General features: G+C 39.5%; 2 protein-coding genes across 3 annotated transcripts; one reads left to right on the top strand and one right to left on the bottom strand.

The window, feature by feature from the left end:
* The first annotated feature begins 368 nt into the window (after positions 1–368).
* b9d1 (B9 protein domain 1) lies at positions 369–3,980 on the top strand. The gene is made up of 7 exons (XM_079455909.1): positions 369–620; positions 738–806; positions 911–1,019; positions 1,159–1,255; positions 1,330–1,392; positions 2,103–2,170; positions 2,264–3,980. The coding sequence occupies exons 1-7, from the start codon at positions 558–560 to the stop codon at positions 2,404–2,406; spliced, it is 612 nt and encodes a 203-aa protein (XP_079312035.1). The 5' UTR covers positions 369–557; the 3' UTR covers positions 2,407–3,980.
* epn2 (epsin 2) lies at positions 2,627–22,766 on the bottom strand. 2 transcript variants are annotated; one of them, XM_079455892.1, is made up of 9 exons: positions 22,297–22,766; positions 17,392–18,162; positions 10,279–10,391; positions 8,147–8,245; positions 7,714–7,852; positions 6,365–6,532; positions 6,144–6,233; positions 5,861–6,055; positions 2,627–5,340 (listed from the first exon to the last, which is right to left on the bottom strand). In XM_079455892.1, the coding sequence occupies exons 2-9, from the start codon at positions 17,984–17,986 to the stop codon at positions 4,982–4,984; spliced, it is 1,758 nt and encodes a 585-aa protein (XP_079312018.1). In that variant the 5' UTR covers positions 17,987–18,162; positions 22,297–22,766; the 3' UTR covers positions 2,627–4,981. The 2 variants fall into 2 exon arrangements, with proteins under 2 accessions (XP_079312018.1, XP_079312019.1); XM_079455893.1 differs by having other exon boundaries at positions 7,714–7,846.
* Between the last annotated feature and the right edge of the window lie 781 nt (positions 22,767–23,547).

The following is a 23,547-nucleotide window of genomic DNA, read 5'->3' as shown; positions in this document are numbered from 1 at the left end:
GCGAGAGAGAGAGATGAGAGAGAGAGAGAGAGAGAGAGAGAGAGAGAGAGAGAGAGAGAGAGAGAGAGAGAGAGAGGTAGGGAGGGGAGGGAGGGGGAGAGAGAGAGAGAGAGAGAGAGAGAGAGAGAGAGAGAGAGAGAGAGAGGAGAGAGAGAGAGAGAGAGAGAGGTAGGGAGGGAGGGAGGGGGAGAGAGAGAGAGAGAGAGAGAGAGAGAGAGAGAGGAGAGAGAGAGAAGGAGAGAGAGAGAGAGAGAGAGGAGAGAGAGAGAGAGAGAGAGAGAGAGAGAGAGAGAGAGAGAGAGAGAGAGAGAGAGAGAGAGAGAGAGAGCGTGTTTTATTTCATATCCACGACAGCCACCTAGCGGTTTGGCAATTGAAATGTTCGCGTTTTTGTCTCCTGTCATTTTTGGACCTCGTTGGCCGCCGTTGTAAAGGCGTCCATAGCACCCACAAAGATGTTGGCAACGAGAAGCCATTATTGTAATGTAAAGCTAACCTGATCAAACTCACTGGAGAGGGAGACAATTGGCTTTGATTTAAATAGTAAGGATGTAAAAATGACCTCAAATAATCCGTCGGTTTTTCTTCTCATGGTTAATGGCCAAATCGAAGGAGCCAATGTGAGTTAGCATTGCTGTTTTAAAGAAGTAGCGAATATAGAAGTAGCGTGATTGAATGAATGCTATCTAGCTGCGTGTAAATCACTTTATTAACTTGATTTATTTTGTTGTCTAAAGTTCCCAGAATATGATGACCTGTACTGCAAGTATTGTTTTGTGTATGGACACGACTGGGCGCCCACATCAGTGAGGGTTATCTTTCTTTACTCATTGTGTGATTTATGAGCTCATATATAATACATGGTGGTTATTTTGTGCTCTTTTCATTTTTCATTGTGCTCAATCCGAAGGGATTAGAAGAGGGAATTTCTCAGATAACATCAAAGGGAAGTGGCTCGCAGAATCTGGTGTGGAATTTCCCAATAGACATCACATTCAAAAGCACCAATCCGTTTGGTTGTAAGTACACAAAGTTGCATCAAATGTTTATAAATTGAAGTGTTATTTACAGTTTTTTTACAGAGAAAGAGAATCTATTTTAATTAGTTTCTTTAATGTTTTACTGTGTTTGGGTGTTAATATAATGTGTGTTTTTCAGGGCCCCAAATTGTAGTTAGTGTGTACGGCCCAGATACATTTGGAAATGATGTTGTCCGAGGATATGGAGCGGTGCATATTCCCTTTACGCCTGGAAAGTAAGCTGCACAGGGATAGGTACAGTAGTGAAACATGTTTGACAGGTGACATGAATGCACTCTTTTATCCCCAGACATACAAAGACTATTCCAATGTGTGTGCCTGAGTCCACATCAAGACTGCAGAAGTTCACAAGGTTGTTAAAGAATTTCTTATATTTCAAATCAAATGAAATCTCACTTTTTCTATAAAATGTCATATTTTAGCTCTCTTACCGGGCGGTTGCCAAGAAAAGGCTTATTTTAAAGGGACCGTTCACCCAAAAAATAAATTTCTGTCATCATAACTCAGATTATTCCAAACCTGTATACACTTCTTTGGTCTGATGAACACAGAAAGATATTGGGTAGAATGTCAGAAACCAAACAGATCTCACCCCCGTTGACTGCCATAGTAGGGAAAATACTATGGGCGTCAATGGGGTGAGATCTGTTAGGTTGAAGACATTCTACACAATATCTTCCGTTTAATAGAACGAAGACATTTATACAGGTTTGGTTCAACCTGAGGACAAGTAAATGATGACAGAATTTTGGGTGAACGGTCCCTTTAAGCCAGGACTACGCCTTAGTTAAATCAGGATGTTCAAGTCACATTTTTACTGCATCTTTAGACAAAACAATGGTACTGATATATTTTAAGATATATCAGGGCAAGTTATTTTGAGTGAAAGACAGCTCAAACATTCATTTTAGTCCGGGACTAGCCTTCCATCAGATATAATATATAAAGTAGAAGTAGTATGATGAAGTACATGTAACTTAAGTCGTTCTATATTTCTTATTCTCTTTGATCGATAAACATTCTATGATGAGCTTTCAATGTCACGTTATGCGTTTTGCTCAGCTGGCTGATGGGGAGGCGTCCCGAGTTTACAGATCCCAAAGTTGTTGCCCAGGGAGAGGGAAGAGAAGGTGGGTTTGCACATACTTTTCATGGCACGAGTCTCAAAACATGTGGTGTCTCTAAAATTGATTAAATGTGTGACAGGTTTTTTATATTTGCAGTTACAAGGGTGCGTTCACAAGGATTCGTGACACTACAGTTCAACATTGTTACGAAGGATATGAAAAAGCTGGGTTATGACACTACTTCAACAGAACATGCACCTGCTGGACTCTCACAAACACAACAGCCTTATGGAACATGATCTTGACTGCTTTTTTAAGCAGTTTATTTTCAGACAGGATCTGTCATTTTGACCAGAATTACTTTGGTAATTTAGAATTGGATCATCACATTATATCGTTTTGTATGTTTAATAAACTGGTACAGAGTCATCTACCTGTATTAGACCGTTGCCGAATGTGGTGATGTGTAACAGAATGTGGTGATGTGTAAACTGACAGCATCAAAAAACAGATCAAAAGTCATTGATACAATTTATTTTTACCATTGCAGCTACACATCCTTTATCACTTGCTGCTGTTTAGATGGCAATAAACATCACACGCTTAATGTGACTTTCCTACAAAACCATTACACAGAAATAAGGTACAGAACAATATGTTACAATAGAACAGATGATAAATTATATTATACAGTTATAATGCCAACGAGTTGAGCACATATCCATAAAAAGCAGCCTGCTCCCAGTAATACGAGACAGTTCGGTAAATACACAGACACAATAACAGGAAAAATAACAGGTGTTATGCATGTTCACATAGTTAGTCCTCCACGATAAATGCATAATGAGTACATAGTAACAGAAGAACGAGTGATACATTGAAACAGCGAAACGAAATGAGCTAGATTCTGTATGCACTCTAAAGTAATTCATAAATCTGCATAATTGAGTACAGTAATGTTCACTAGCAGGGAGTCTTATTTAGCAGGATTAGCACCTGCTTAACCCATCGCATCCACCAAAAGCGCATTACATACATCTTAAAGCTATCATATTCTCCCCCCCAAATAGGCCTGCGTATGCATGCAGAATATTGACCATTAACACACCCAGGCTCTGCACACGTGAAGTGCTTCGCTACCACAATATTCCAGCAGAGGTCACTAAACTCACAAAATGAGAGTTGGAGTACCCTAGCAGTAATCCAGTAAAGAAAAGAAAATGGGGGAACAAATGAAGAGATAAGATGTAGTCAGAGTTAAAAACAGCCACGGCTCTGCAATGTCACTTTGATAACTACAGTTTGTGGGAGATGTTGGCATGACACTGGAATAAAATCGATCGACGAAGTCCACATGACAGTTTTCTCTCAATATTGATGCCAAATGTGACGATTCACACAACTTAACCTAGTCATTCATATGAAAGAAGTGTGGTGTAGTTGTGGTTCCCCCGTTCAATGCTAAAAACTAAATCAACTCATTTGAATAAAGGACAATGAAACGGTTCCAGCTGCAAAAAGACAGCAGACTAATTTATGAAACCCAACACATCCTTAAAACAACAAATATCTATAGATAACCAATCACGCATGTTTATGGAACCATCCATATCTACTGTTTTTAATACCAACAACCCCTCTTAACCTTTAACACTAAGCAAATTAGCTATGCATAACTGAGGACTTTGTGATATATGCTCGGGTTTTGTTTCTAAGGGATATGGCATCAGAAGCAGTGATTAATGATATATTTGCTGATTATAACAGTAAGATGGATTAGAACCTGAAGATACATAAACATAAATCAAATCCTCTCATTTCCCTTTGCTCCTTCTATATTTCAAACACACTTTAATAAAAAGACACTGAAATCATCACATTTCAGATTGTTTGATACTTGCTGTGACCAAAGCGGCAAAGCAGATGAATTCCAATCATTAGTATCAATTAGCTGTCAGATATGGAGGTGCTGTGCAAATAGTGAGCGGTACTGAATCAAAAGAACCCATTCACCCAACGAACAACGTCTCGGGATTGTAAAGCAGTAAAAAAACAGATATAAAAGTAGAGCCATATGATATGCAAACCGACATCCCATCGTGCTTTAAAAAAGGAAAAGGAGAAAAGGTTGACTCTCCGCTTCATTATGAAGTTCATCTTCAATGCGTCGGGTTCGGAATCAATCGCACGCGCCGTTCCGATATATTCCCTCTTGGTCCTTAGCATTCACAGCACAGTGAGATTTTTTCCTACGCTTAATACAGAAATGTGTCTCATGCTAAGGACTAACAACAGTCAAAAAGTAAATCGGAGCATGTGCAAAATCCCTGCTTAGAACATCAAAATCATTTTCGTGTAAACGGATAGTCTCTAAACTGTGTCTACTTAAGCATACTGTAAATACACATAGTGTATATGCGCTGCGTAGAACATACAGGCTGTGCTGATTAAAAGTGTTAGCTTTAACTATCACACTGCTTGGAAAGTCTAGAAATTAGAAAAAAATGAAGACACCAGTAGTCCTAGATTCAAGCATTTGATAAGAAACGTAAGCGATCAAAAAGAAGTTAAAAATTCAGACCCCTTTCAACCCACACAAGCATGGTGGGAAGAAAATATCTCACCTGTACACCGTATAACTGACGTTTCAGAGAATTTAGAAAAGAATACCAAATCGCTGTATGGTACCTATCTCAGACAGGAGAGAAAGGGAGTCGCCTGCCAATGTATAAACTGTAAACTCCACTGCTACTGCAAAGTCTGGAAACAGCACACTGGTCTAGGAAAGACATTAGAATGTTGTCTATACCATAGGAAAAGGGATGAGAGAAAGATCTGTGTGGGTTTGAGGGGGGAGGCAGCCTATTTTGGTCCTCACAATAAGAAGGGGTTGGTTGTGTTGCCGACTTGCGTTGCTGCGCCTTTGGGCTCCAGCCCTCCGCTCATGAGCGGCTGAGGCATGGACATGGAGGCAGGAATACCCATGCCTGGCATAATCTGACCCATGGGTGCGAGTGGAGCCATCACGGTCATGGGTACCATGGAGACAGTGCCAGCTGGGGGCAAAGAGGAGAGTGGCATGGGATCGTTGAGTGGCATGAAGCTCTGACCGCTCATCATGGGACTGACCCTCATCTGGTTGAGGGTGGGTGGCTGCGGCTGGTTCACCTGGAAGGGGTTGACCTGAGCTGCAGGTGCAAGTGCAGGTGCAGGCACAGGCACAGAAGCTACTCCTGAGGGGGAAGATAAATAAATATATAATTTAACATTCATAATTTAAACCCAACTGACCTAAATTCATCCCCCCAAAACTGACACTGGCTATGTGAATAAACAAATAAATAATGCCAAAAAGCTAAATGGTCTTAGTCAAACTTGTGGTCCTCAAGTCAAAATAATTTATCGAAATGGTATAAAACTTGTTGCACAAAAATCGTTATAACTTATTAAGTCACACTTTTACCCCTGACTGCCACAAGAAATTAATCAGAATAGGAAGATATTATATTACAATATTATTTTGAATACAAAAATAGATCATAATTATTGCAACAATATTACATGAAACTAGAACTCCCTAGAAATCTGAAATATTAAAGAAACAATATTGAACAAAATTATTACATTGATTTGACTGAAAAAACTTTTTTAGGTGTTCGGTCATTTTGACCAGAAAGAGTATTAGTGTGACCCTAAACAAGGAGCACCAGAGGGTTTAACTCATTCGCAGATGTTATTGGTTTTGAAGAATACCTCCAGCGAGGAAGGGGTTGGAGACTGGAGCCGGCTGTGGAGATATGGTGACCAGAGAGTCGAGGTTGACGAGAGCAGCGTTGGGACCAAGGAACGATTCTGGAGTTTTTCTGGTTGGCCCGCTGGGTACGTCAAACAGATCTGAACCCACAGACAAGCTGGTCTGTGACGGCAGAGCATAGCTCCCTCTACCATCTCCAGAGAAAAATGACAACATCACATATCTTTATATCCTGAACAGTAGACACAAACTAAAATTGTAGCAGAAGTATTCTGAGAATACCTGTCACTGCTGAGGAGCGGAGGCTGTCGAAATCAGAGAGGTCCTCCTTGGAAGTACCGTTTGGTGTGGAGAAAAGATCAAAACTGCCGGCTGGTTGAAATGTGAAAATGTGTGAGATGCTTGTGTCACTCAAAATAATAAATGATTTCATGTTGTAAAAATGTCCAAAGCAGATTCTACATAATGCATATTAAGCATACATTTTGGAATTCAGATGTTACCTGTGACTGGGGCTTTGGGCCGGGTGGCAGGCATTGGACCCCAGGGATCAGCAGTTGCAGGAGCCGGGGTCGACCCCCAGGGGTCACTGCTCTTCACAGGAGGGACTGAGGATGTGCCACTGGGAAGACCCCAGGGATCCACAGGGGCAGCTGGTTTTTGGGCCCCACCTAGATTTTACAAAGATAAATTCACATTTACATTTATTCATTTAGCAGACGCTTTTATCAAAGGCGACTTACAAGTAGGAGAGCATATAACATTTTGACAACACGCTACAAAGTACCATTAGTTTACAAGGCCATGCTACTACTAGGAGGATTAAAGCTGGAGTAAACAAGGGAGAAAATGAACAATAATTTTATTTTTACAAGACAGAAAGTTAATGATCAGTCAAATAAATGCGGAACAGGTATGTTTTGAGTAATTTTTTTGAGCGGAACAGGTATATTTTGAGGGTTTTTTTAAGGTTGTGAAGGATGCTGGCAGTTCATTCCACTACAGGGGGGAACAGAATGACAACCAGGTGTCGCTCATTTGCAAGCTCTTTCTCATGTATAATCACACATGTATTTACTTGCACACAAGTTTGATAAGGAACATTTTCTAAAGTGAATCATGGCATTTTAATATTCATCACAATCATGTAAATAAATAGACAAAGATACATGTAAACAACAAATCCTACTTCACAGATTGACAATAGTGTGACACTTCAGGCTGAAAGCTGTGATCTACTTAAAGTAACAAAGTGATACTCCACTTCACTTCAGTAGAGTTCTTGTCATTTCCAGTTTAGAGAAATCACAAACCAGCCTCAATATCCCTCTCCATACACTTTTAAATGATAAACCAAGTACATATAAAGCATCAAGATATGGAGAGATTGAGAGCACTGGGCTGTTAGAGGAGGAAAACTCTAGTGTTCACTCTAGTGGTGGCATATCTGAATATTTAGTCTCTTTGTTTTGTCCACACTGGAATGCACAACTACCAGCCCTGCTACATTACCAAGCCTCCTCAGAGCGCAACAGCCCAATGTCGTCATGAGAAAGAGCCTGTGGGGCCTCTATGTAAACCTGTCATGTTCTTCTCCTAAGCATTATATGCAAACATAGCGGAGGTGTGCTGTGACGGTGATATTTAACGCCAGTGTCTTAAGTGTCACTTTTCAGTTTGTAGATGATGATCCATGAATCATATCCATTATGCAACCCGTCCCAATCAGATAAAACGTGCTAATTTGATTAGGAAAGCACAATGCTGAAGCGAACTGTTGTCAATGTACTATTATTAGCCGTGGGTGTTTGCTCACAACGCTAGAATGTTTGTGATGCATCTGCAGGCTTACCGTATGACTGCCAGGGGTCAGAGACAGGGCCTCCTGCTGCCGCCGCAGCAGCTCCTGCTCCCGCTCCCCAGGGGTCTGCCGCTTGATTGGTGCGGCTCGCGAGAGCCGTGTCCATCAGATCCATCAGAGAAGACTGAGGCTGCATGCACACAAACACATACACAACATCAGATCAGAACCCATGTCAACAGACGCCATCTTAAATAATCCCATCAGCTATAATAAACATGATTGGTGGCCAAATACTCACATCATGAGTCAATAAGCCCGCAAGAAAGAAAAGGAAGAAAAGTTAAGAGAGGTGATAAAAATTATATTTCGAACACCACGGATGATATGAAGTGAATTCTTCCTTTAATAAGAAAATAGGTAAGGAGCGTGTTGAACTTTCAGTGACTACAGATTTAGCTCTGAGCATGCAGTCTAAACCCACCTCTTTCTTCTTCTTGGTCGCTTTCCCTATTGTGGCTTTACGACTTTCTTCCAGAGCCATCTGGAGCCGTAGGTCATCTCCACGGCGCATCCTATCCTCCTAAACACACAAAAGAATGAATGCTATAGCATGTGCTTTATGAAAACGTATTGTTTGCTGCATCACAACATGAACTGCACACCTTAATCCAGACAGCAGGTCATCATGACTATCAGGCACTTTTGTGATTAAGCATGATTCAACAGCACATTTACTTAAGTATGCATACATCTGAAGTACAATTGTACACCAAACCCAAGAAATGTTAGCAAGAAGTCTCGCCCATTGAAGCAAGACTCCATAAACCGGCACAGAAGACAGGAAGGAAGCTGGTTATGTAAAACATGTCGGTGGGAATGGGGGGGGGGGGGGGTGTATCCACCTGTTACACATACTAACCATTGTAAGAAATGATCTGTGTCTGATAAGGTTACATTCAAATGTGTGCCTTAATGAGCTATTTATAGTTATTCCATCTAAAGGTCAATCTAACCTGAGAAAAATCTAACTAAAGAAAGTAATATTCATTCAGCTTTCTAGTTTGCTGACTGGTTTGACACATCAACATGTTTGGTTTACACCAGATGTGGGCGAAACAGCACTAAATCTAAAATGTTTTAAGTCAGATGTTTTAAATGTGCGTCAGATGTTTTAAACTTCAGATGTTTGTACAGCTCTGTTGATTGACACATAACTAACATTCCAGTGTATGCGTCATACCGCCTGTTAAAGCTCACAAGCAGTGACAACAGTGGGCTGACAGAGTAATATTACCACACAGAAGTGTAAGAAAATCTTTACAGTTTACCTCCCTCTCAGATGAGCCCTTATGTACCATCCCCCACCAGCCTTGTTTTATATATGGAAAATTATCTGATGTCGAAATACACACACCTTTCCTACACATTATTCTTAAAAGGGATACTTTACTACCAAACTTCTAACTTCCAAGTGGTAGAATGGGAGTGAAATTGACAGCGCTATAAACGTTGATATCTAGGTCAAATCTCAAATGCACGTGAACAAAAGTCTAGTTTTTCCGGCAAATGACGGTGACAAAAGCTCCCGCCAGAGGGGGCACTATTTTATTGAAACAAAACAAAAAATGTACCATTCGTCGCCGGAACTTATGACACGCCTGCGTCATCTTCCGGAATAACAAGCCTCTAGTTCATGAGCATTTGAGAGATGACGAAAGCTAGACATCAACGTTAATAGCGCTGTTTTCATGTTGGACTACTTACAGTGAGCTAACAAGGTGTTTTGTTGTTGGATGCAAGACTTAATTTAGTCCCGACATCGAGCCTCTGAAGATGCTGTGGATTAGTTAGATTTCTCAACGGAATGTGCAGAAGACATCAGTTTAAGTCACTTTACATCGGGATGCTTCACAAACAAATGTTAGTAAAATGCTGGATTCAAAATGGGTCATATTTTCAGTTTTTAAATACATGACTCGTTTGTCACATACAAAAACAATGTGCACATTGTAAAGACATTTACAGAACATTCCCTCAGGAAACAGCGCCCTCAGTTTTTAAACAAATAATCGCGTTTGTGTTGTGTACTCTCACTTATACAAAAAAATGTGTTTTTAAAGATGAGGCAGTGTTTTTCATTCACTTAATGACTGGATTGGACTAATTGACTGGTGGTGAAACAAGTCAGAACTGTTCAGTGATGGCATGCAAATGAAGACAACCGCAGTTTAGTCTGTCGTCCATAAAATTAATATGTCAAACCCTTAAACACCCCTGGAATGTCCTGTGGGGTTTAAGGATGTTTTAATTTAGAGTAAAATAAAGTCTGCTGTTAAAAGGATAGTTCACCCAAAAATGTAAATTCTGCCACTCAGTCTAGTTCCAACCCTTTATACATTTCTTTGTTTGAACACAGAGAAAGATATTTGGACGAATGCTTGAAACCAAACAGTTCTTAGACCCCATTGAAAAATGGGGTTTTGTGTCCGTACAATGCAGGTCAATGGGGGTCTATGCTGTTTGGATACCAACATTCTTCGAAATACATTGCATTGACATGAGAAACAAAGAATTGACATTTTTTGGGAGAACTTTAAAGGTGATGTACTGCACCTGCTCGGCAGCTTCTCGACTCATGGCAAGAGCCAGCTGCAACTGTAGCTCTTCCTCACCGCTGGTCTGAGGCCTGGCTTGCTCCAATTCTGAAGATGCATTGGGTGACGTGGCTGAAACACAAAAAACACATGACATTATCATCACTGCAACAACACCTCTTTTGGCTGGACTCTTCCTCTGTGAAGCAATGAGCATGCATCAATAAACAGAACAACAGGCTGAACGGGTTATATCAGTTACTAGGTTAATGCTCATAACCTCAACACCATGAGAACTAGGCAAATTTGATAAAGGAATGCTATTGTTCTGATAGCTCAAATAAGTAATTCATACACATAAGGGAATTCTAATTTTTGGGGGAACTATTCAATCTAAATTGTTGGATGTGAATATAGAAGACTCCAACCTGCATGCTGGGTAGGTGAAAACAGACTGATCATAAGTTTGTTGCTACATCAGCGGACGACAGCTTAATGCTGAAGTACCGAATACCAATGTGTATTTTTGTTATGATATGTTATGTGTATTATTATGAATATTATTTCTCTCTGCACTTTGCCTACAAAACCATCACTGATTTGGCAACCCCATATCTTAACTCGGTAATTCAAAACCCGCCCAATCCCTGTGCTCAGCTATCGAACAATGGGCCTCATTCATGAAACAGGAGCAGAACGATTTTTGTGTTAATCGTTCGTAAAGTCGTTGTGATGTACAAACGTTATTCATAAAAATGTGCGTATATTCTAATTCACACCAACCATCGCATCTCCAGAATAACGCGCAGTGCCTCCAAAGCTTTCTCAAGCACCACCAGATGGTCGTACTCAGAAGAGCACCAGGTCCTTTATTTTAGCTGACTAAAAACGCTTTGGTGGACACAGTTTAATAGATTAATTATTCTAAAAGAATAAATAAATACTTTGCCCTGTATACTGTGGGAGGCTTACCGAGAACAGAATGAGTCACCTCATACCTGCTCAATATAAGCATATTGCATGAGTTTTTAGTGTAAATGTTTCTCTGTGTGTTATGATGAGAAATAAGGGTCAGTAGAGGAAGGAGGATTGACAGTGTGATGCGATCGCTTTTACGTTACAGCTTTACATTGTGTAGTTACAAGTTGTTTGCGAAATTTGCACAATTAAAAGGTTGTGTATTTTTAACTGCAACTGTAATGTTATATTATATTAATTTATGGCCATACCGTCCAACACTACAATAGCTCTTCTCCTGGCACTGATTGGATTAGCAAACCCTGTGTTTAGTAAACCGACGCACCATCAGCCAGCTTAAAAGCACATGGAACAGTCACAGGTCATTGAAAACCAAGAACCTTGCAAAGTACATGCCAAACAAGGTCAGAGTTAATACTGCCGCACACATGTGTGATGCCTCACAAATACACAATTGGGTTAATGTCCAGATTTTTTGAGGCTCCGTCATTAGTTGGAGCTCTCATCAATCAATGGATTGCCTAGCTGTGATCAATACAATCTGACAGCCATTAGGTTGGCGAGTCTTGATGCATTGCTTCCATAACGATTAGAAAGATGCGACTTGAGACCTTCTGGGCCTTGAGAAATCCAAGAGTTTCCCGCTTTCAAACCCAGAGGGAATAGACAAGAAAATACAACCAAAGGGCTTGATTCTCTGGGAACAGAAGTAGAGGCGGGAAGAGCTGTGAGATCACAGATGACATCACTCGTGCTCAGGCTCATGCTAATATGAATCATTAACTTGTTAATGTAGGTGAAGTCAATTTCTCTATTGATAGAAATGCAATATAATTTACATTGATGTGTATTTATACCGGTTTCGGGTATTTATTGCACCACATTTTCTAATGATTGAGAGAGGAAATAATGCAGTTGATTGACTTAAAATGCCCTTTTATACTGTCATGGTGAGTAGTGAATATTGTAGAAAAATTCCACACTAGTATTATATGCGTAGATCCCACAAAAAGATGATGTTTATAAAGAGGTGACACTCATGATAAAGTGAAGGAATCAGGATGACGACAGTTGCAGTCAAAATACAGAACCTTTTAATTGTGCAAATTTCACAAACAACTTGTAACTACACAATGTAAACAATTCCCTTCCCCTATAATAACATCCAAGTTTAGACTTATTTAACAACTGAATAGCATGCAAAGGTAAATAGCATACATAATATTTAAGAAAATAAATAGAGAACAGCGCTCCAAATTAACTTTTCCCCTTGTTAGCACCATATCTATGGGTAGCACTGGTGCTCCCAACTTCAAGAGAAAATGTATACCATCTGTCTGTATAGTTGAATACAAAATAGTAACAATTTGACCATTACAACATGAATATGATGTCACAATGGCTTCATGATTTCCTGAAATTCTTTTTCTTCATAGAACAAAGGCTTAAATTAGATATGTGAGCGGAAAGCGTTCAGCCGCAGTGTGCGCACCCATTGTGTCGCAAATGGAATAAAATACGTTACCGCTTATACGCATGCGAACATCCAAAAGCCTTCGTTTAGCGCACGTTTATATAGAAAAATTGTGTTACAGTAGTGCAGCAACATAGAAAGACGCATTCTGTTTGAATATCCGGTCAGAGTGCAACAGTGAAAAAGAACCCCACCGAAACGGTGTTGCCCAGCGCTCCGCATGTTGTTTAAGTTACATACACCGGTAATGCAGTATATTAAAAATTCCTATAACAAAAATACACACCAGTATTCGGTATGAACCGGTTTACCGCCCAGCACTACTTGAATGAACAAAACACACAAGATTATGCCAGAAAGCCTGTTTTGTCTAGCATTTTCATTAGCACAGGTTTCAAAGAGTTAAATAAAATCATAAATGAGTGCAAAGAGTTGTGAAAATGGGAAAGGGTGTCAGATCTGCGTAGAAAGATTATTCTTAATCCTGCTACTGTGACTAAGTAAGACAAAAGTAAAAAAAGAAAAGAGCAATTCAATGTGTTTTGTAGCTTTAATGAGAATTCTTCTGTATTCAATTTGGCATTAAAGCCTGTAAAGTGTTGAGAACTTGATTCAACTTCTGTAAATTTCCTACCTGTTAGACATGATAGCTCTCATTTATAATCTACTTCAATGTTGAACAGCTGTAATGAATGGCAAAATTAAGAAAAATTTATAAATTAAATGGAGACATCAGTTGCAGTACTACAATCAAAATTTTGCCTTTTATTGATACAATTATGTTGCTGCAAAGTGAGCATTGCGCAAGGTGTTAGCAACGGCGGTTCGTTGCAGGATTAAGCTGAGCTGTTAAATAGTCATATTTAAATAACCAGAAACGTGAACCAACCACTAGGAAAATACAAGTATCAGAACGGCAGACACTAAATCTGATCGGGGCACAAAAAAACAGGATAGGGACATCCCAAAATAATGTTAATGTAATCTGTTATTTCTCCATTAATTTGGAGAATAAATGTGAAATTATTAGAATGTGTAATGTGCGATTTAATCGATTGACAGAACTAATATATATCTATATATATATATATGCTGTACAAAATGATCAACATATAAAATTGCTGGGTATTATTCTTTTCATTTTAAAAAGCCATTTAGAAAAACAAATTCATACAAACATGACCAAATGAAGTTTAAAGAATAGCTGTCGTACATGCAAATTTACATTTAGATAAGCAAAATAACTAATGATGTAACCACAAAATATAGAACATGCACTGAGTTATAGTTTGAAACGATACATTAAAAGAGCTGGAACAAAGTTTTGCTGGTTACAGTGGCTGTATAAAGGCATGCAGAATCTATTTAAAACACAGCTCTTTGCTTGGCTAAAAGAAACAACATTAAACTAATAGCCAAGAAAGCCTAATCCACAGCCACAAACAAAACACGGGAGCTAAGGGGAAACAGATATTCACTGCCCAGCTGTACTTTCTCTTGGTTATACACACATACAACTGTGAACGTTTACTGACACAAAGACATTATTATCTGTAGTGAGGATGTTTTTAGTATAGAGCTAAAATAAGCAAATGGAAAGATTAAAACCATGTCTCGGACACAGAGCAACCACACACACAGGAAATAATGCTAATTTTGATATCTGAACAAGACTTGATGAGAAATGTTTGCTAATTTAGAAACCAGAGAGGTTTTTCTAGAAGTTCCATCAGCAGTTATCAACAGTACAGTGATTTTTAGTCATCTGTCTAGAACATTTATAAAGTTGTTGACAGCATATGGGTATGCTGACACGACATGATGTCTACATTCGCTGACAACGACTACATTATGAGAAAGACTTTAATTAATTTATGTAGTTTTGCAAAAGTAATATTTAAAGTGATCAACTTTCACTTTTATTTTACGTATTGCAAGATTATCCAAGTATAATAAATTATTATTAAAATGTATATATTATTATTATTTTGGCTCGGTTTCATGTGGTCCCTGGATTATACCAATCATTTTACAACACAAAAGTAAAAAGTCTGTTTAAAATCTCTTTCGAGAGACCCATTAGATCAGTGTTTCTCAAACTTTTCATGCGAGCCCCACCTGTCCCCAATATCTAAAAAAAAGGGTAATAAACTTTAGGTCCACTGTCTGTCTTGGTTTTCTCTGCAGGTGCCGAATCTCCAGTTTTCTTTTCATTCCATAAAATCATTCTTGCAATTTATTTGCAATCTGATGTTGTTTTAGGTCATTTTAAATTTTGAGTGTATGGTCAATAATACAGTAAATAATAGAGATGACAAAATGTCCACCGATCTGTCGTGCCCCACTTGTCATGTCTCTATTCCCTACCAGTGGGGCCCGCCCCACACTTTGAGAAACACTGCATTAGATGGACACTGTATTTATCAAAAAGTCACTTAACATAAACAATGAAAGACATATATTATTAAATAGTAGAGACGAACGGATATATCAACCAATAATCTGTAAAAACAGCCAATGAACAGGGACGATATATACAATAAAAGAGGGCAGGAAAATGCAATTATTTTGTGCTCTGCATATAGAAATGTTAAGAAACATTACCAGTTTCAATGTACAATATTATTAGACATTATATGAATTAATAACATTCAGAAAGTTAAGAAATATAAATTGAATCTTCAGAATCTGTATCGTTATCGGCAGTCAAAAGAGAGAATTAATTTACAGTTTATTCCTGTACGCTGTATAAGAGATAGAGGTCGGCCGATATTTAATTTTTTTTATATTTCGGCAGCGGCCGATATACGCGTTTGGTTGCGCCGATTTAAAGTCAGGCACGTCCGCAGGCAGCCCTGTGTAATTGGTGCGGTGGAACGTGCTGCTGCTGCAGGTGAAGGATCACAAGCCAAAACATTTGGAAAATTCAACAACAGTCCTGGGAGATAAAGGCATGGCTAAAGTTCTGATATTTCAAAGACATATGCAGTGCCGCTGCTAGCCCTTTTGGTGCCCTAAGCATAATTCCATTTTTGCTGATCTGAAAAATGATCTGATCCGTGACTCAAAATCATTAGTATGATCTGAACTGTTGTGATCCGTTGCACCACTAGTTTTGTTTCTTTTACACTTTTTTCAATTTAATTTAATTTAAAATTTAATGTGTATCGAATATTGGAATTATAGACTGAATTGAAGATGAAGGCACTACTAAAATGGTAACCATGAATGGTTCTTGTGTTTAGTCATTGCTGTCTGAACAAAAATCGAATTAGAAATGTTGCGCGTCTACTTATTATTAGTGTGACATTTTAGCCTCCAAATGAAGGGAAAACTTCAAAATATCAGCCGTAAAAATAGGCAAAAAAGATCAGCAGCACATATTGGCCATCGACTGACCCTGACCTCTAAACATTGGCTATAGTCGATGAAGAGCTATTGTAGTGTTGGACGGTATGGCCATATCAGTCGATCTCTAATAAGAAACACCCTTCCATTAACGTTAACAGTTTTTTGTAATTTGATGTAAAGTTAATAAAATACAAAGTATAGTGTTGCAAAGGTACATTTAAAAAAAATATATATATACAAAAGGATTTACGATGTTGATGGCCGATAAACGCTTCATCAGTCTTGTGAAGAAGGTCCAGGTGTAAATTTGCTTCTGTTATATATTGTACTGAATTAATTTCACAGCTACACCTTTGCTTAACTGTCCTAATCTATTTTCTCACAGTCGGATAAAGTGCAAATTACATTCAACTGAGAGCCTGCTTGCACTTTCTGGAAAAACAATTCCAGGAAACTTCCACAGGAACGCAAAACACCCTCCTGTTAACTGCTTTTCTTCGAATTGTCTGTTTTTCTTGTTATTAATGACATTTACACACAATTTTAAACGCTATTTATTTCTACCAAACTCACTGTGCAGTTTTCACCACATTAGCTTTTGAACTTAACGCTATGCAGGTGCTTGAAAAACAGCCTGACTTCCCTCAAGCAATCAAATTTTTTTATATAGTGTGAAAAGAGGAGGACATATGCAGCTTCCTCACTAAAGCAGACCTGAGCAAAGACCTCAGGGAGATCAGGAATTCTGTCTTCCTGTACAGAGTGCAGGAAAAGGGGCGGGACGTCGAAAGGAACGCACATGTCCGGGGCAGACATACAGCCACTCGGTGCTGCAGGGACGTACAACAGAGGATGTGTCTCCTGCTGAGTAACAGCAGACATGCAGTTTCCTGGTCTGCAGCATCAAGAATTTGCCCCATGCACTCCGAGCTCCAGGTGTGCTCAGTTTCTCCTTCGTGCTCTCTGAATGAATTAACCCAAGTTGACTTTTACGACGACACTGTCTCAGATCAGGCGGTTGCTGTTAACAGCAACATTTAAGACTTCGAGGGAAGAGATCAGCATGCTACCAAACTCTTATTGTTGACAGAGGGCCTAATATGGTACTGGAGAATAAAGTAACCTTTTAGATGATTAAAAAAGGTACAGCTTTAGTTCCAAAGCAACACTTTTTTCAAAAAAACCCATGCAAAATTCTGCAGCAAGCAAAGTCTGTTTGTACAAAACTAAAATGCACATCATTATCATAGTCCTACGCATTAAGCTACCAGTATGACTGAACAACCAGTTAGGAAGACATATCTCAAAACACAAGCTGAAGCAACTTACATCCATGATATGATGCAGGTGACCCCTCCGACTTTCCGTACTCCTCGGAGTAGCTAGTGGACAGGTTGGGCTGGCTTGAGCCGCGGCCAAAGCTGATCTGATTATTGCTGCCCACGCTGGTGGAGACCTGTGCCATACGCTCCTTAGTCTTCAGGGCCTGAGAACGTTCACCCTTCAGGCGATCGTCATCCTTGAGAAGCACCACCAGCTGCTTGGACTTCTCTCTGACGTTGATGCCCTGGTCTTTGCCGTCCCGATCAATATACTGGAAATCTTTGAGCGTCTGAATAGCAAAGATGTTCTCTTTACACTGCAGTGCCACTCGCTCAGAGCCCGTTTTGATCAGGTAGTCTAGCAGTGTCAGGGCCTTGTACACGTGACGCCAGTTCTTGCCGTGGTCATTCAGCCTCCTCCAAATCATGCTCATTATCTCTGAAAAGGCCACCACATTGTAAGTGAGGTCGGCGATCTCTGACATCAGAGAACTGGAGGGGCCCCACGGGTCATTGGAAGTCGCTTCTCTGACCTTCTTCTCTGGCTCTGAATAGTTATTGACCACGTTTTTCATTTGTCTCCGAATCGTAGAGCTCGGCATGGTGGTGTGTAGTGTTCAAATCCTTGAGATTACAAAATCAGTTCTCTTCCTTAAAAGCAAAAAAAGTCTGTGGTGCAATAGTTTGAAAGTTTAAACAGTTTCTCTGTGTTACTCTGCGCCTGCTAAAACCATTTCCACACAGTGAAGAGAGCCAGCTCGATGAATTCCTCCATTACCTGAAACACAAAACCAAAATGTCAGACAGAAAATAAAAAGGTTGGAACAAAGGCAGTCATTTTAACCAAGCACAAACTGATGATACGATTTCAATCTAGTGACCTGGAAAACACAGATCATCACAGCATTTGTCTTTGATCAAAACATTCTTGTATGTGATGAAAGTTCAAAGGCTTTGGAGGGAATAGACATTGATAAAGAGAAATGGAATGTAGCTGTGCACAACATGAAGTTAACATGTGATGTGCGAGGAAAACGTAACGGTGACGTCAAATTGGTTCCTATTACTCATCTTTACGGTAAGACGATACTCTGTTGGCATGTGGGAAGGAATTGCACCGTACTGCACTTTCCGTCACAGCATGGCATGTAAAATCAGCCAATATTCTTGACAAAAAGACTTGGTGTTACTATAGTTAGTATAGTATATATATATATGTATACACATTACTAATAATGTGGCTCATCAAACAACACATCTAACAAAGATTCAGGGTCCTACTAAATACACGTTTCCTGTCGCACGCTGGGATGCTTCAATTGCCAACAAAACATCTCAGTCTATCCCATAAATTCATTAAAAGCCACTGAAATGTGACTCCCGCTTTCCCGCAGAGCAGCCAATAGAGCGCTGCTTTCCGAGCAACCCCCACTGCCTCTCGCCCAAGTCTGCATACACATGAATGTAGCCACAGCCTAATGAAACATCTGCTGCTTTAATGACCGATTCAGGCTCAGCACATCAGAGGAAGAGAGGGGCAACTGTATCACCGCCGGAACAAAGCTCCAGTGGCTCTCACTGTGACGGGGGCCCAGGAAGCCAGCACACAGGCCAGGGTCTGTGTGAGCATCCAGGGCAGGCAGTGTCCTCCTCCATACTAAAGAACAGGTCTGGTAAAGTCTTGCCAATATCAAGGAGTCTCAGTGATTGGTGTTGAAGCCGAGCCAGAGGCCGACCATAGCAAGTTCTGTGAGAAGCTTCTGACATTGATTTCTCTGTCTTTAGAGAAAGATGAACTTTTGATTTTCTCAGCAACATAAAACCTGCCTGGAAAATGAACTAAATAAATACTTTAAAATACTCGACTCTTGAAAGATAGGAGTGCAACAGATTGTGATTTGTGAGAGGAAATCAAGTCCCACAAAATCTGCTTTGAGTCTATAATATAGAGTTTGGAGAAAACACTTCTCTCGCACTACATGGAAACAATGCTTTTTCAGAAATCAAAGTATTATATCAACACCAGATGACTAGAATGCACTCATTCTGAGAACTGTTGAATATCTCCTTGAAATGGCCTTTAACGTTTGACGAAACTAACAATATATTTGTCCCTGCTTGTGAGGTAGTACTTTTCCAGAGTTCTGGAAGATTAGCGGGTGGGCCCTGGTTGTCGAATATGCTGATTGGTTAAAAATTCATGCTGCATTTTGTTCCGGTAAAAAAAACATTTTAAAAGTTTGTTGCGGTGCTATAGTTTCAGCTGTTTATTGTTTGAAATGGATAAAATATACGACAGATGAACTGATGACAAGGTCCAGGCATTATTTTGTGTTTTTGCTGATGACGAAAACCAACGGGTATTGGAAACTATGACTGCAATGAAAAGTTATACTTAAAAGTACAGCGTCGGCTACCCAAGCTAGGCATTGTCGCATAAAAACAATTTGTGAGTGTCTGTCGCTTTATGTGAAGTCATCGTTGTTCGACATTACCGCCCCCTTCAGGACTGGGAGGAGCATTTACATGCAGTCCTACATCACAGGACTGATTTGCCTAATCTTCGCGGTAATTTAAAAGCATCATTGTCTACAAGTAAAACCAAAAATACAACCATGTAGTACAAACGACCGTTACTGACCTCACTATTCCTCCATCATCTAAAATGCAAGTCCGCGGGCCATGCCAATCCATGACCACCTGCATGACCCTTGCACAGCGAATATTAATCCTGCTAAAGAAAGGCCTAAGGAAAAGCAGATCTGCACAGCTCTGAAGGACAGTTTTCCCTGATATGACTCAGTTCTTACAAAGGATAGCTTGCATGGCATGTGCCAACACGTCTCTTATCTTTAAGGGTTTAGTCTGGAAGTACTAGAGCAGGGTGTGTGGTCGCAGAGACAATTCAGCAGCAAAAAAAGCAGACGTTAAGACTTGCATGAACTCTTCCACCCAGGGCAGAGATGATCATGTCAAAATATATATATATATTTTTAAATCAATGTCATTCTTTATTCCACACAAGTCAGGTCTTCTTAACCAGTGAGAGCACTTATAACACGGGTGTATTCGCAAGGCACAGGTAAACAAGCTGGTTCTGCCACTTTGAGCCTTAAATGCTTACAAGTGACCTATAAACAAGAAGGCGAGATGTCTCGGAACTAGGGCTGCACCTGTATGTACAATTTGGCCAATAACAATAACCAATAATTCTTTAGCATTGGAAGTTGACAACAGTTATATTGGCCGATATACAGTAGCTTGATATAAAATTTCCTAAGACTGAAATAAGTCAAAAAGTGGAAAACTGCTTTTATTTGAAAGGTTGGTTCACTTCTGGTTCACTTTTTTCCCCTGAAAATCATGTACCAAGCCTACTTTACACTACTTAAAGATTCTTTAACCTTCAAACTTTTCTGGTATGCGTTTTATTTTATAGAAAAATATGAAAAAATGTCTCGGGTCTCAAAACAGAAAGCATTCAGACAGCAGTCTGATTCAGACAATATGCTTTTGTACTTATGATTGACACATTCATAAATACTGTAACTTCGTACTGTACCTACAGAGACAATGTTTTGCTAATAGCAGTAAGTGAATGATCACGACAAAGATGGCACTGTACTGTATTTTAACTGTGAGAAGCGTGCAGCTGAAGAGGTTTAACCAGAGGACATTTTTTTTCTGCTGTAATATATAGGCCTACATGTTATTTTCGGCCAACACGATAACATTACACCTACTCAGAACATGTAAAGTATTTAATGTACTCAATTGCCTTGTGCTTGAGTAAAAGTATGCTCCCTTACTGAATTAATGAGTTAGCCAAGACATGAAAAATACTAGAAAGCGCAGTACTTCAATGGCTAAATTAAGACATGATCTTCTCTGAAGGGAACATCACTTGCCCTCCAGAGAGCATGTTTGTCTGATTAGAGGAAGGAAAAAAGGAAAAGCAAAAGTAACATACAACGTTGCTTAATACCAAGGGTGTGTCCTCCATGAGTTCAGAGAAGCCTAAAGGTGAACTGTCCATGCTTTTGGGATAAAACTTGTTTCCAGTCAAAGTTTCATACAGGTATAACATTTTCCACAATATTTGTGGCGTTCCAGCTGTAGTGTCGACAAAACAAACTGGTCAACCCACAAATCTGTACGAAAACTTCAACAAAGTGGTTACACAATAATCTCACAGAGACACCGAAAACAAAACTAACCCAGGAACAACGTAAATAAAGACAGATAAAGTATTTCGTAAAAATATAACTTGGATAAACCAACGTATAATCGTGGTAAAAAATATGTATGTAAGCCATTATAGACAGGCGGAGATACACGTACACTTCTTAAACAACGTTAACAAGAAATCCACAACTGAAATAAAATATTTAAAACGACGCAATTCAGACAGCAACGCAAAAAATGAGAAATGAGATAATAGCAAGCTAGCACCACCATACTAACAATACGCCTCGTCGTTAACCAACTTGCAAACTCGTTTCATAATAATCCTGGAAAAATGTGTTAATAACCATAGTTATATTAAAGACGAAAGGGGCGAATCAAACGTTTCCTTGAAAAATAAACTTGCTAGCTACCAAGCTAACGTTACAGAACGTTTTAAGGGGTTAATGGACTCTTGTGAGAGATACAAAGTGAGTTTGACTATTAGCCGCTCATGCTAGCCAAATGTAGCTATGCTCCGACTAACTTGCTCGTTTAACCAAATGTTGCTTTCATTTCACGCAAACCCCCACGAAAACTCGACTTGACCAAACCGATTAACTTTATAAACTAACTTTATAGAAAAATGTTGTAATTGCGTTAAACTTTAAGCCGAAATATGCGCGGTGTTGGTTGGAGATATCGCCACAGTGAGATAAGCGATTAGGTAACAAAATCAGTAACTTACCAAACCTCCAGTGATGATGATGACTGGGAGTAACGTCCGGCATAAGTACAAAATAAACGTCTGAAAGGGCTAGAAACTTTATTTTCTAGCAAACACCCGGGGTTGGTGCTATGTTGGAGTGTGTGTTAGTGTTAGTGTTAGTGTGCTGGGCTTGTGTGTGACACCCACACCGTTCAACATGGCGCTCTAACTGCACATTCATTTTCCTTAGGAGGGGCGAGACAAGGCAAAGGGTGTGACCAAAGTCACTATGCTTCATTCTTAAAACTGCCTTTTCCCCAAGATATGACCACAGAGAGCGTCTAAATGACCATTAAAGTCAACAGAGACACTCGTGTCAGATGTGCAGCTAGATGAATTGTATATTTTCCGTCACTGGCAAATAAAAACGTGCTCTTGAATTACCGAAAGTGATGAAATCAGCGGAATGTGGCCCCCAAGTGGACTTGTAGATATCTCACTGTGGCCCCGGGGAGGACGGTTTCTAGGAAATAAACATCACATCATATTCCTGTAATCTTTCATAAGAGAGCCTGTATCGGATAATACGCATATAATAATAATATGCATATTTCACAGTAATTTGGGATCCTTAAAGAGATAGTTCACCCAAAAATGAAAATGTTGTAATCATTTACTCACATTCTTGACATTTCGAACCTTAATGACTTTCTTTCTTTCCTAAATACAATTGAACATGTTTCGAAGAATGTTGATGACAGAACCCATTGACAGTGAATGTTTTTGTTTACCATGATTTTTTAAAATATCTTCTTTTGTGTTTTGGAGAAGATAGAAAGCCATACAGGTTTGAAATGACAAGAGGGTGAGCAGGCTTAATGATGACAGAACAATAGTTTTTACTATTTACATTCCTACAAACCTGTTGGAATTGTTGTTAAACACCATACATGGTTGGTACAGGAGTACTAGTTGACACGAGTAGACCAGCAGAGGGCAGCATGGTCAATAATTTACCTTCAAAAACAGACGTGTGTGCGCAATAAAAGGACCTATGTGGACATTTTAAATTCATTTTAGTCCGATGGAAGGCGTGTGAATATGATCACAGTTATTATTAATAGGCTATAGTCTAGATGTGGAAAACGAACTTACAACTGACGTGTTCAAACGTGTGTACTTGTGACCGGAGCAGAAGTGCGATCACTTTTTAAATGGCTGTTGTGACTCTTAGCACACAAGCCCTCCATATGTTATGTTACAGAGGAATAATTTAACAAAGGTTTCCAT

Source organism: Barbatula barbatula (assembly GCF_947034865.1).
Source record: "Barbatula barbatula genome assembly, chromosome: 5".
Lineage (NCBI taxonomy): Eukaryota > Metazoa > Chordata > Actinopteri > Cypriniformes > Nemacheilidae > Barbatula > Barbatula barbatula.
This window is presented reverse-complemented; position numbering and strand designations above follow the sequence as displayed.